At 41.7% G+C, this 11421-nt stretch overlaps 1 protein-coding gene across 2 annotated transcripts; it reads left to right on the forward strand.

Moving 5' to 3' along the window:
- The first annotated feature begins 95 nt into the window (after positions 1–95).
- Positions 96–8729, forward strand: LOC132000819 (cytochrome b-c1 complex subunit 6, mitochondrial). 2 transcript variants are annotated; one of them, XM_059374618.1, is made up of 5 exons: positions 208–254; positions 3932–3958; positions 4449–4596; positions 4708–4869; positions 8512–8729. In XM_059374618.1, the coding sequence occupies exons 3-5, from the start codon at positions 4534–4536 to the stop codon at positions 8542–8544; spliced, it is 258 nt and encodes an 85-aa protein (XP_059230601.1). In that variant the 5' UTR covers positions 208–254; positions 3932–3958; positions 4449–4533; the 3' UTR covers positions 8545–8729. The 2 variants fall into 2 exon arrangements, with proteins under 2 accessions (XP_059230600.1, XP_059230601.1); XM_059374617.1 differs by lacking the exon at positions 4449–4596 and having other exon boundaries at positions 96–254.
- The last annotated feature ends 2692 nt before the right edge of the window (positions 8730–11421 follow it).

The raw sequence follows: 11421 nt of genomic DNA on the forward strand, positions 1-11421 counted from the left end.
ATACCAGCTCCCCCTATCCCTTGCGTTTGGACGGTAGTATATGCCAATCCGAGCGTGTGTTCGCTACTACGACGAGTCTGCCGCACTTCCGGCCAGATCGCCGGATATCCGCTGAGTGACCCTTACAAGTCCTTCTTGATCCTGAAGTGGAATAGGTGCCGCTGTTGCTGCTGGTGTTGAATTCAGAACCGTAGCGGGTCATGGGGCTGGAGGACGAGCGAAAGATGCTGACCGGGTCCGGAGATCCCAAGGAGGTAAGGAAAGGCGACCGACCCGACCCTCTACACTGCCCTGAGGCTCAAGACCTACCCCGCCAACACACACCCGCGCCCCTGTTGGCCCTAGATTCGCCCCTAGAGTTTTCATGGTCACGATTGCTAGTTCCCTCGACCCTTCCCCAGAATTTGTCTACTCATCTTGGACAAGTAGATAACCACCCCTTTTCTGGGCTTGGTTTCCCCATTCTGTGAATGAGGTGAAGGTGTAACAACAGCGAAAATGCTGGGTCGCCTAAACTTTTGTAAAAACAGTCTATTTTTAGCCAACCAGACGACCTGAGACCCTGGTTTGACAGGTTTAGGGGTCAAGCCGACCGGACATAGTGCTTCTCTCCCCTCAGGTCAGGAATCCTGCCACATCTTCGATGGAGGCTCCGGAGATCTGGCCTTAACGCTAGTTTCTGTGAAGAAGTGGTTTCTTTTTTTTTTTTTTTTTTTTTTTTTGGTAGGAGTGGTGGTGGGAGGTATATTTGGGGAATATGCCAGTATAACTGCGATGATGGAAGAGGGAGCTCTATCCCGGAATAAGAATACCGGTATGATAATTATTGACTGCTTACTATTCCCAAGTCTTTATATGACTAATTCATTTAAGCCACACGTTAGTCCTACGAGGTAAGTATTGGCTACTATTATTATAGTCTTTTTACAGATGAAAAACTAGTTTAGAAAGGCTAAATATCTTCTCTAAGGACCACTCTTTTAATCATGGATGGGGTAGTTGAACCCAAGCAGCATGGTTTCAGAGCCAAGACTTAGCCACGGTGCTACCCAGCTTTTCAGAGGTCATCTAGCTTTTGGTTTTCAATCACATTTCCTATCCTTTGTTCTCTAGTCACTTCAGGGCAGCTGTTCTGGGTTTATGGGTTCCGAATAGTTGGAAACTAGTTTATCCCATGATTTTTCCCTAGTGTTACTATTTTCAGAAAGGGAACCAGAACAAAATGGAGCCAGCCTCAGGAAGTTTAGCAGGAAGTATACCAGAAAGTTTAGTAGGGCTCACCACAGCAGTTGAAAAAAAGGTAGTCAGTTTTAAAATTAAGAAAGCTGAGGTCTTTGGGTTGCCTGGGTGGCTCAGTCAAGCATCTGCCTTTGTTTTTTTTTTTTTTTTTAAAGATTTTATTTATTTATTTGACAGAGAGAAATCACAAGTAGATGGAGAGACAGGCAGAGAGAGAGAGAGGGAAGCAGGCTCTCTGCCGAGCAGAGAGCCTGATGCGGGACCCGATCCCAGGACCCTGAGATCATGACCTGAGCCGAAGGCAGCGGCTCAAACCACTGAGCCACCCAGGCGCCCAAGCATCTGCCTTTGGCTCAGGTCATGATCCTGGAGCCCTGGGACCTAGCCCTGCATCTGGCTCCCTGCTGAGTGGGGAACCTGCTTCTCCCTCTCCCTCTGCTGCTCCCCCCTGCTTGTCTTCTCTCTGTATATCAAATAAAGAAAATCTTAAAAAAAAAAGAAAAGAAAACATTTATGAAGAACGTATACTTTTTGGGCATTCTTTGTATTTAGTGTGACCTTGGTTTGGTTTGTGTCATTGACTAGAAATTTTACATAAAGCAGTGCATATTCAGACTTAGTATTTGGAGTTGTTTTTCCAAAACATGCCATGATACTTTTGACACAAAATTATGAAAATGATCTATGTAGTAGCATTGCTAATAGGGAAATGATACAAAGGTCTTGCTTCTAGGATTCTTTTTTTGTTTTGTTTTTTTGTTTTGTTTTGTTTTGTTTTTTGTTTTTGCTTCTAGGATTCTAATTTCAGGTTTCTGAGGCAAAATAAATGATCTCAATTTTTTGGAAAAACTTTTTCAGTATGAGTTTTTTTAAAGAGCAGTGTTAGGAAACTAATGAAAAACTAGAGTTTGACATCATGTTTAGAAGAGATCTTTGCTAATTGCGAGAATAAATAGCATGAATTATAGTTAAACTTGCCTTAGCCCTCCCAGCTTACATGAGGTTTGGTCTCTTCTGCAAAGGGCATGGTTGAGAATGAAGCAGATTGTGTTGTTGGAATTTTGAAAACATGAGGGATTGCTGAGTTTTTATTTTCCTGTATACTTTTTTCTTCTCTTCCCCCAGATGTGGGTATGTGCACGTGCAGGCAGGCAAACAGCTTACTCTTGACAGGTTAAAATATTGATCAGATTTTCCTGTGCCCCAGATTTTCGCCTATAATGATGCTCCCACAGGGACTTTTTTACACTGCCCTCCTTGGAAGAAAGGAAACTAAATTTGAGGTTGTATGCTTGAATCAGAAGTAGATAGGTGAGAATACTGGTGTTTGACAACTTGTGAATGGAGTGCGTACTCTAGACCTTTGATTGACTTAATGCTGATAATCTGCTTAGTCCTGGGGTCAAAGAGCAGTGACTGTAAACTAATCTAAAAACTAACCGTTTCTAGCTAGTTAAGCTCTGGTTAAAGAAAAGTTTAGGTTTGGCCATTTTCATATTCCCAGTTCCAGTTCAGAGTTTAGAAAAAATGTTAGTTTTCCTCTTAACTTTGTTTAGTACTTTGTAAGTACTAAATTGAGCTGTTTCTCATAATATTAGGGCCTACCAGAATTTCAAACAAAATAAGTTATATAAGTGAACATCAGCTCGAATCTGTATCAGAATATTTCTCAATGGGGCACCAGCTGGTTCAGTCAATAGAGCATGTGACTCTTGATCTTAGGTGGTGGGTTCAAGCTCCATGTTCATCATCATAGAGCTTTTAAAAACAAAATAATTAATGTTGCTAACTCTAAACTGGGAGCCCTTAAGGAGCTGTTGTGATTAATCAAATTACAGATATGAAAGTACTTTATAAACTTTATTTTAAAGATTTTATTTGAGAGAGAAACCAAGAGGGAACCAAGCAAGGGGGGGGTGCAGGAGGAGAGGGAGCAGCAGACTCCCCTTGAGCAGGGAACCCGATGTGGGGCTGGACATGGGGCTGGATCCCAGGATGGTGGGATTACCACCTGAGCAAAAAATGGAAGCTTAACCAGCCGAGCCACCCAGTGCCCTACTTTATAAACTTCAGTGTCCTACACACTAGGTTGTTGCTAATGAATGTCAGATAGTGTGTCCTTGTACTCAGGGTTTGTATTAATTACGTATGGTAAGTTTACAGGCATGGAGACAACTGTTTTTGAAAGAAGAGTTGATTATGAGTCCCAAGAGAAGGCGGGGAGGGCCACACCAATCAGAGCCACCTGGAGAAGGGCCTGGACCCCCAGAAAGAGCAAGGGAAACCAGACTCTTGCTTTCTGAGGGAAAGAGTGGGTGAGTCAGGATAGGCAAGCTCTGGCAAGTTTAGGATTGGATTATTTGGGTAATTTCTATGGGTTCTGGGATATAGGTGTGGTCCCTAGCTGTTTGGTAGGGTATTTAGGGCAGGAGCAATAATTGGTTTAGTTTGGGAGATACAGGAAGTGATTGGTGATAGGGGTTTGGATTGATTGGTTCACATATGAAGGGTGTGTCCCCTGGCAGGGGCTTTCTCCCGGATTAGCAAAGCCCCTAAAATGTGAAAGCATCATAAAATTACAGAAAATTTTAAAACAACTAATACAGTGTTTATCCTCAGTAATTACATCAGTATGATTTAGTAATATGTGTCCTAAGTTGCTGCTGACATTAATCTTGTTTTCCTTTTGTAGGAGGAAGAGGAGGAGGAGGAATTAGTGGTAAGAGCCATCTAAGGTTTGGAACCATCTCAGTAAAAGGAAGTTTGAACTTAATGAAAACTCTAAGGGCATTTTAAGGAGTCTTTATTTGACACCTTGAAGAGAGTGGAAATGGAAGAAGCCTTTAACACTTCTTGTGCTGTGGGGTGTTTGGTGGGTGTGGGTCTGGGAAGCTGAGTCTTCTGGGTTTGGAGCTTCTTCAGTCATGGTGTCAGGGAGCAGAGCAGCATCTTGAGGGCCTGGTATTCAGTTATCTGTCTGCTCTTTGCGGTTTAATAAAGAACTCAGGAAGGAACTTTTCTTATACAGTCCTTCTCCATGTTAACATTGCCTTTCTAGCTGGGCAGCTGGGGTACATAGGCCTGGCTGTCATATGAGGGGAATTCAAATTCACAGACATCACATATCCCCAAATGCTGTTAACATGTAAGGCCTCCTATAGATATACTTCCAAGTTTGGCTAGGTTTCCTTTACCACCTTGTTTTTCAGATAGGACTGAGGCTTTCAGTGCATACTGGCAACCTTGGAAGGCAGGAATGTGAAACTTTCCCCTACTACTTAGCATCAGAATTGAATGGGAGACCCCATTCTCCCATTTCTGGCGGCAGTGTGGCTCTGCCAGCTGGCCTTCTGCACGGTAATTCAGAGGCAGCACCTTGGTTTGGTGGTTGTGTTAATCAAAGCAGATGGTTTGTGGGTCTCCTCCTAAAACCCCCCATATCCGTTCTTTTCTGTGTTTCTTCTTCAGGATCCCCTAGCAACAGTGAGAGAGCAATGCGAGCAGCTGGAGAAATGTGTAAAGGCTCGGGAGCGGCTAGAGATGTGTGACCAGCGTGTATCCTCCAGGTCACAGACAGAGGAGGATTGCACGGAGGAGCTCTTTGACTTCCTGCATGCAAGGGACCACTGCGTAAGTCAGCCTAATCAGGGAGGGGAAAGCTTAGTGGCCAGGCAGACTTGGTGCTGACAGCTTCTCCATACTAGGGGCAGATCCAGCAATAAGCATTCACTTACTGGCCCATATATGTTAGGTACGGTGCCGAGCACTTTACATAAATAATCCACCTAATTCTGCTACTTTCCTGGATATAGGTCTCGTTAGCCCCATTTTACAGATAAGAAACTGAGGCTTAAAGAAGAGAAATGATGTCCCAACTTGGACTGCAAAACATTGGGGAAGCTGGATTTTGTACCTTTAAGCAGCAGGCTATTCTTTAAAATCATTTATATTCTCCAGTATGTCTTGTATGTGCTAGTTGGCCCAAAAAGTTTGTTTGTTTGTTTGTTTGTTTATTTATTTATTTATGTTAAGATTTTATTTATTTGAGAGAGCAGGGGAAGGGGCAGAGGACAGGGGAGAAGCTGACTCCCTGCTGAGCAGGGAGCCCGACCCCTGACAGGGCTCAACCCCAGGACCATGGACTGAGCCACCCAGGTCCCCCTTATTATTATATATATATATTTTTTTTTCTTTAAGTAAATTTGACTCTCTTACATATGACAGACTTTTTTTTTTTTTTTAATTTTATTTAATTGGCAGAGAGATCACAAGTAGGCAGAGAGAGAGGGGAAAGCAGGCTCTCTGCTGAGCAGAGCCCGATGTGGGGCTTGATCCCAGGACCCCGAGATCATGGCCTGAGCTGAAGGCAGAGGCTTTAACCCACTGAGCCACCCAGGCGCCCCACATATGACAGATATTTTAAATAAATTGCAGAGCAGGCAAAAGTTTGATGATTGCTTATATTAAAACCAATTGGTAGGGATAGGGTGGCTGGGATATGGACATTGGGGAGGGTATGTGCTATGGTGAATTCTGTGAAGAAATGTGTAAGCCTGATGATTCAGAGACCTGTACCCCTGGGACAAATAATGTATTATATGTTAATTAAAACAATTGGGTACTTAATAAGCATATGAAAGGTGCTTTACACCATTAGCTCTCAAGGAAATACAGATCAAAACCACGGTGATACACCAGTTCATACCTGCCTGGATGGGTATAATCAAAAAGATAGGGAGAAATGGGTGAAGGGGGTCAAAAGGGAAAAATAAATTACTCTTTTCCCCCTGAAAAAAGTTAATGATCTCCCCTCTACCAATTTTATGCTTCAGCAATCCCAGGGATGCTGGCTGACTCATTTGGTAGAGCACGAAGCTCTTGATCTCAGGGTCTTAAGTTTAAGCCCCTGAATTGGGTGTAGAGCTTTCTGAAAGGGAGGAAAAAAAAAACCATCCAGTATAGGTGTTTTAATTCTATGATATAGAGTGGAAATACACAAATGTACATATACCCCCGCCCCATTAAACACGTTGTGACAAGGAGGATATTTTATAAAGATAGAAAAATCCAACTGAGGGGCACCTGGGTGGCTCAGTGGGTTAAACCTCTGCCTTTGGCTCAGGTCATGATCCTGGGGTCCTGGGATCGAGCCCCGCATCAGGCTCTCTGCTCGGCGGGGAGCCTGCTTCCTCCTCTCTGCCTACCTCTCTGCCTACTTGTGATCTCTGTCTGTCAAATAAATAAAATTAAAAAAAAAAAAAAAGAAAAAAAATCGAACTGAAATCATACTGCCTAGAGATAACCATGTTTTCTCATATATACTATCAGATTTTTAAACAAAAATGGAATCCAAATACATTTAATATAAAATATGAATAAAGGCATTATATTCCTTTTTCAACATAATTTTAGTGGAAAGAAGGAAAATTTATAAACAAAACATGCATCTGTAATTCTCCGTATCATTAAAAAAAACAGATTGGTGTTGTCAATATGGAGAAATTGCTGTTGGAGATGTAGATTGGTGTAGCCCTGTAGAAAACAGTCTGGCAGTTCTTCAAAAAGTTAAACATAGGGGCACCTGTGTGGCTCAGTTGTTAAGCGTCTGCTTTCAGCTCAGGTCATGATCCCAGGGTCCTGGGATTGAGCCCTACATCGGGCTCCCCACTCGGTGGGAAGCCTGCTTTTCTCTCTCCCACTCCCCATGCTTGTGTTCCTGCTCTTGCTGTCTGTCTCTGTCAAATAAATAAATAAATAAACCTTCATTTAAAAAAAAAGTTAAACATCAAGTTAACATATGGTCTAGTAATTCTCCTAGGTATATATACTCAAGAGAAATGAAGACCTATGTCTGAATAAAGGTTGTACACAAATATTCGTAGGAGCATTATTCATAATAGCCAGAAAGTGGAAACAACATAAATGTTCATCAGTTGATAAGTAAATAAAATGTAATATATCCATATAATGGAATATTATTTGGCAGTGAAAAGAAATGAAGCACTTTACTCAAAAAATTAAACTCTGCTATATGATCCAGCAATTTCACTTCTGCTTGTATACCCCGAAAGAACTGAGTCTGTTCAGTTGAACAGGTATTTGTGCATGCATGTTTACAGTAGCATTCATAATAGCCAAAGGGTAGATGCAATCCAACTGTCCATTGTGGTATATACCTATAATGAAATATTTAGCCTTAAAAAGGGAAGAAACTCCGATGTGTTACCACCTGTATGAACCTTGAAGACATGCTAAGTTACATAAACCAATCACAAAAAGACAAATATGTCATTCCACTTACAAGGTACCTAGAGTAATCCAATTCATGGACAGTGGTATGGTGGATGCCAGGGGCTTCAGGGAAGGGGAAATGGGGAATTACTTAGTTTCAGTTTGGGAAGATGAAAAAATTCTGGAACTTGATAATTGCTGGACAGTATGAGTTACTTAATGCCACAGAACTATAGAGTTCAAAATAGTTAAAATGAGGGCCCCTGGCAGGCTCATTCAGTGGAACTTGTGACTCTTAATCTCGGGGTTTTGTCGTAGACTTTAGTTAAAATGGTAAATTGTATGTTATTTAACTTTCATGAGCCTAGCACTGGGTTGAAAGGTAGAAATGAGACAGGCACGGTCCTTCCTTTATTTAGTTGAACCTGCATAGGAGACAAGTAGAATACCTAACTCTTTGGGTATAACCTTCTCAGGATGGCCTTCACTAATCCTCTATTTAAAGCTGCTGATTCCCCCTACCCCCAACCCCTTTTTTATTTTCCTCGGGGCTTTTATCACTGTCAAGTTTACCTTAGGTGTATATTACATTTCTCTTATTAGTCTCTACGTTTCCTAAGAGAGATACTGCCTGGTTTCCATTGTAGCTCACTCAGCACCTAGAAGGGTAGCTGGCATATAGAAGATGTTATATAAATATTTGTTACATTAAAAAATATTGTGACACGGGAGGTATAAGTTCCTATGGGGAAGAATGAGGAGGGACAGATTTCTGTGGGGATAGGAGTTTGTTTAGAGATGGCTTACAAAGCATGACATGTAAACTAAGTTCTAAAGGAAGATTTCTTAAAAAGTAGAGAGTTCTGGGTAGAAGGGAGATCAATTCAGGTAACTGAAGTTAGTTCACTAGGGCTTAGGAGGGGTATGGGTGTGTGTGAATTCTGTGGAGAGAGGAGAGGCAGTATGCTAGATCATGGAGGACCTTGTAAGCTATGACAGTAAAGCTGCAGTTGATGACCATCTTTTTTCCCCCTCATGTAGGTGGCCCACAAACTCTTCAACAGCTTGAAATAAATGTGCTTACTTCACCCCAGCCTTCATCACTCGGGCATCAGGATATTTCATGGTTTTGACCATGCCATTTCTTCCTTATAAGTGTAACTGTATGTTCATGTAAACCTCATGGATTTTGGCTTAGGCAAGTAACTTCTATGTAATTAGCTGTGATTCCTCTTAATAAAAGTCCAGTGATCTGCAGACCTGCAGCTTCCTTTTTTTTTCTTTTTTTATTTGGAAATTTTCAAACACAAGACTAGGTAGAACAATAATCAGCTCCCATGTACCCATCACCTAGCAAGCATGTATCTTTTTTTTTTTAACGATTTACTTATTTGAGAGAGAGAGAATGTGCTGGGGGAGAGGGCAGAGAGACAGGGGATTCCCCGCTGAGCAGAGCATCTGATGCAGGGCTCCATTCCAGGACCCTGAAATTGTGACCTGATCCAAAGTCAGACGCTTACCTGATTGTCCGCTTAGGCTCCTGCAAGTAATGTAACTAATGATCAGGACTTTGAAAAAATTTACCTTGATGCCATTATCACAGTTAAAATGTACAGTGATGGCTTAATTTCATTGGCTACTCAGTCCATAAGAAAGTCTCTGACCACAGAAGTGTCCTGACAGTTTTTAGTTTCAGTGTCCAACAAGGCAGCTTTTTAAAAAAAAATTTTTTTTTAAGATTTTATTTGACAGAGATAGAGGACAGGCAGGCAGAGAGAGAGGGAGAAGCAGGCTCCCCACTGAGCAGGGAGCCTGATGTGGGACCCTCGGATCATGATCCGAGTGGAAGGCAGCAGCCACTTAACCAACTGAGCCACCCCAGGTGCCCCAAGGTGGCTTTTTTCTTTAAAAAGATTTTTATTTATTTGAGAGTGAGTGAGAAAGAGTGTGTGCATGAATGCGGGGAGGGGCAGAGAGAGAAGCAGGCTCCATCCCAGGACCCTGGGACCATGATGTGACCTGAAGGCAGACGCTTAACTAACTGCGCCACCCAGGCACCCCTCAAGGTTGCTTTTGAAAAAATACGCATTTTAAAAAGGAGTGAGAAGGATATAGATTTGTGAGGGGTGGGATACTGGATTCCAAGAATGGTCAGAAAAAGACACCTGGGTAGGCAGTGCTGACAATGGGAAATTGGTTACATACGTACAATGGTGGGGAGTCACCTGGTAAGTTAATATACTGGAAGTTAATAGGTGCTAGCAGAGAACAGAGTTACAAATAGGGGAAAGGAAAAAAACCAGAAAGAATCCAGCAGTGGTGAGGTATTTGTATACTAAATAAATAGCTTACAATGTAAGTAAATATAGAGGCCAGTGTGTATGTAGGGAATACATACTTCTCTAGCTCAGCCCACAAAGAGGGCTTCACTCTAACAAAAAGAACCAGGGCTCCTTGGAGAAATGGATGATTCCAGGGCTGGCAAAGTACAAGATGAGCCTTGAATGTTTTGTTGTTTGTTGCAGAAAGAAGAAAATGCTCAAAGAACAATGGGGGCACGTCAGAAGTACACAAATGCCACTAGCCAAATCTAGAACAATGTGAGCATCAAAATATATGATAGTCTGGATTTAAACTCACTGAATCTAATAATTCATGAATCCATACTAATAAATGAATCAAAAGTTAGGAGAAGAAGGTGATACATACTAATTACAGAAGGAGAATATACACACTATAGCATAAATGAAAGCTTACATTGCCACTAAGGAGACAATTTGAGGGACTATGTTTGCAAAAATGCAGTAAAGGGCTACTTGAACTTAGAAGCTCTTCCAATCTGTTGTCCTAGCTACAGGAATGGCCAGCATTTCCCAGCCATTTCTGATTTAGAACCCATTTCATGGTGATGTATAATCTCACAAATACCTTTATAAAATGGTGGCATTGTATTTGTTGTATATAATCTGATTATTTCAAAAATCTCATTAAAATTTCAAACATACGACAAAGCTGAAATTTTATGGTGAACATCCTTAAACTCATTACTCAGATTTTAGTGAATGGTTAGTAATGTGTTCATCAGTGTTACCAGAGAAAGGAGGAATTACCCAGAGAAATAGCTCCAGAATTCTGCTTAGAGGATGCTTGACTCTGTTGCTAAATATTAAGCTGCAAATGAATAGGGCAAAACACTGTGTAGCCATTTAATGAACTACTGGGTACCTATAAACTGAATAATTCCCAAAGTTATCAGAAGGCTGGGAGATGTTTGAGTTTTGACCAACTAATGTGGGAAATTCCTATTGAACTTGTTGAACACCTGGAGCATCGAACTTGAACTCCAGAAGAGGGCGCATCAGCAGTAGGGGTAAAGTTAGCCCTAGAAGGCCACTCAAGATGGGCTATACCCTAACTTAAAAAGGAGCCTTGAAAGGATCAAGCTGATTCACAAAATACCTGACTGCCTGCCAGAACAAAGTCCAAGGTGTTTTAAAAGAAGTCAACAAAATCTAGCCTTCAACAATGTAAATTTCACAAAACCAAGCATTAACTAAAAAATCCTGACATGCAAAAGAAAAGAGGCAAATGTGACCATAAGGAAAGTGGTCAATAAAGACAGACACATGATGATGAGATGATAAAATAGTAGACAAGGACTTTGAAAGCACTATTACAAATATGCTCAAGGGTTTAATGGAAATGAACATAATGAGAGAAGTGGAAAACATAAAATGAGTCAAAATTTTTGGAGCTTAAAAGTACAATCTCTGGGGGATCCTGGTGACTCAAGTCAGTTACGTGTCTGACTCTTGGTTTCGGCTCAGGTCATGATCTCAGGGTTGTGAGACTGAGCTCCAGATGGGTTTCTCGCTCAGCGCCAAGTCTACTTAAAATTCTCTCCCTTGGGGCGCCTGGGTGGCCCAGTGAGTTAAGCCTCTGCCTTCACCA

The sequence above is a fragment of the Mustela nigripes genome, chromosome 14, assembly GCF_022355385.1.
Source record: "Mustela nigripes isolate SB6536 chromosome 14, MUSNIG.SB6536, whole genome shotgun sequence".
NCBI classification, from domain to species: Eukaryota; Metazoa; Chordata; class Mammalia; order Carnivora; family Mustelidae; genus Mustela; species Mustela nigripes.

Excerpts from the sequence above, each read along its gene's own strand:
- LOC132000819 (XM_059374617.1), top strand. The coding sequence starts at position 201 with ATGGGGCTGGAGGACGAGCGAAAGATGCTGACCGGGTCCGGAGATCCC. Across the intron at positions 255-3,931 it reads GGTCCGGAGATCCCAAGGAG|GAGGAAGAGGAGGAGGAGGA; the intron begins GTAAGGAAAGGC and ends TTCCTTTTGTAG. Across the intron at positions 4,870-8,511 it reads TGCATGCAAGGGACCACTGC|GTGGCCCACAAACTCTTCAA; the intron begins GTAAGTCAGCCT and ends CCCCTCATGTAG.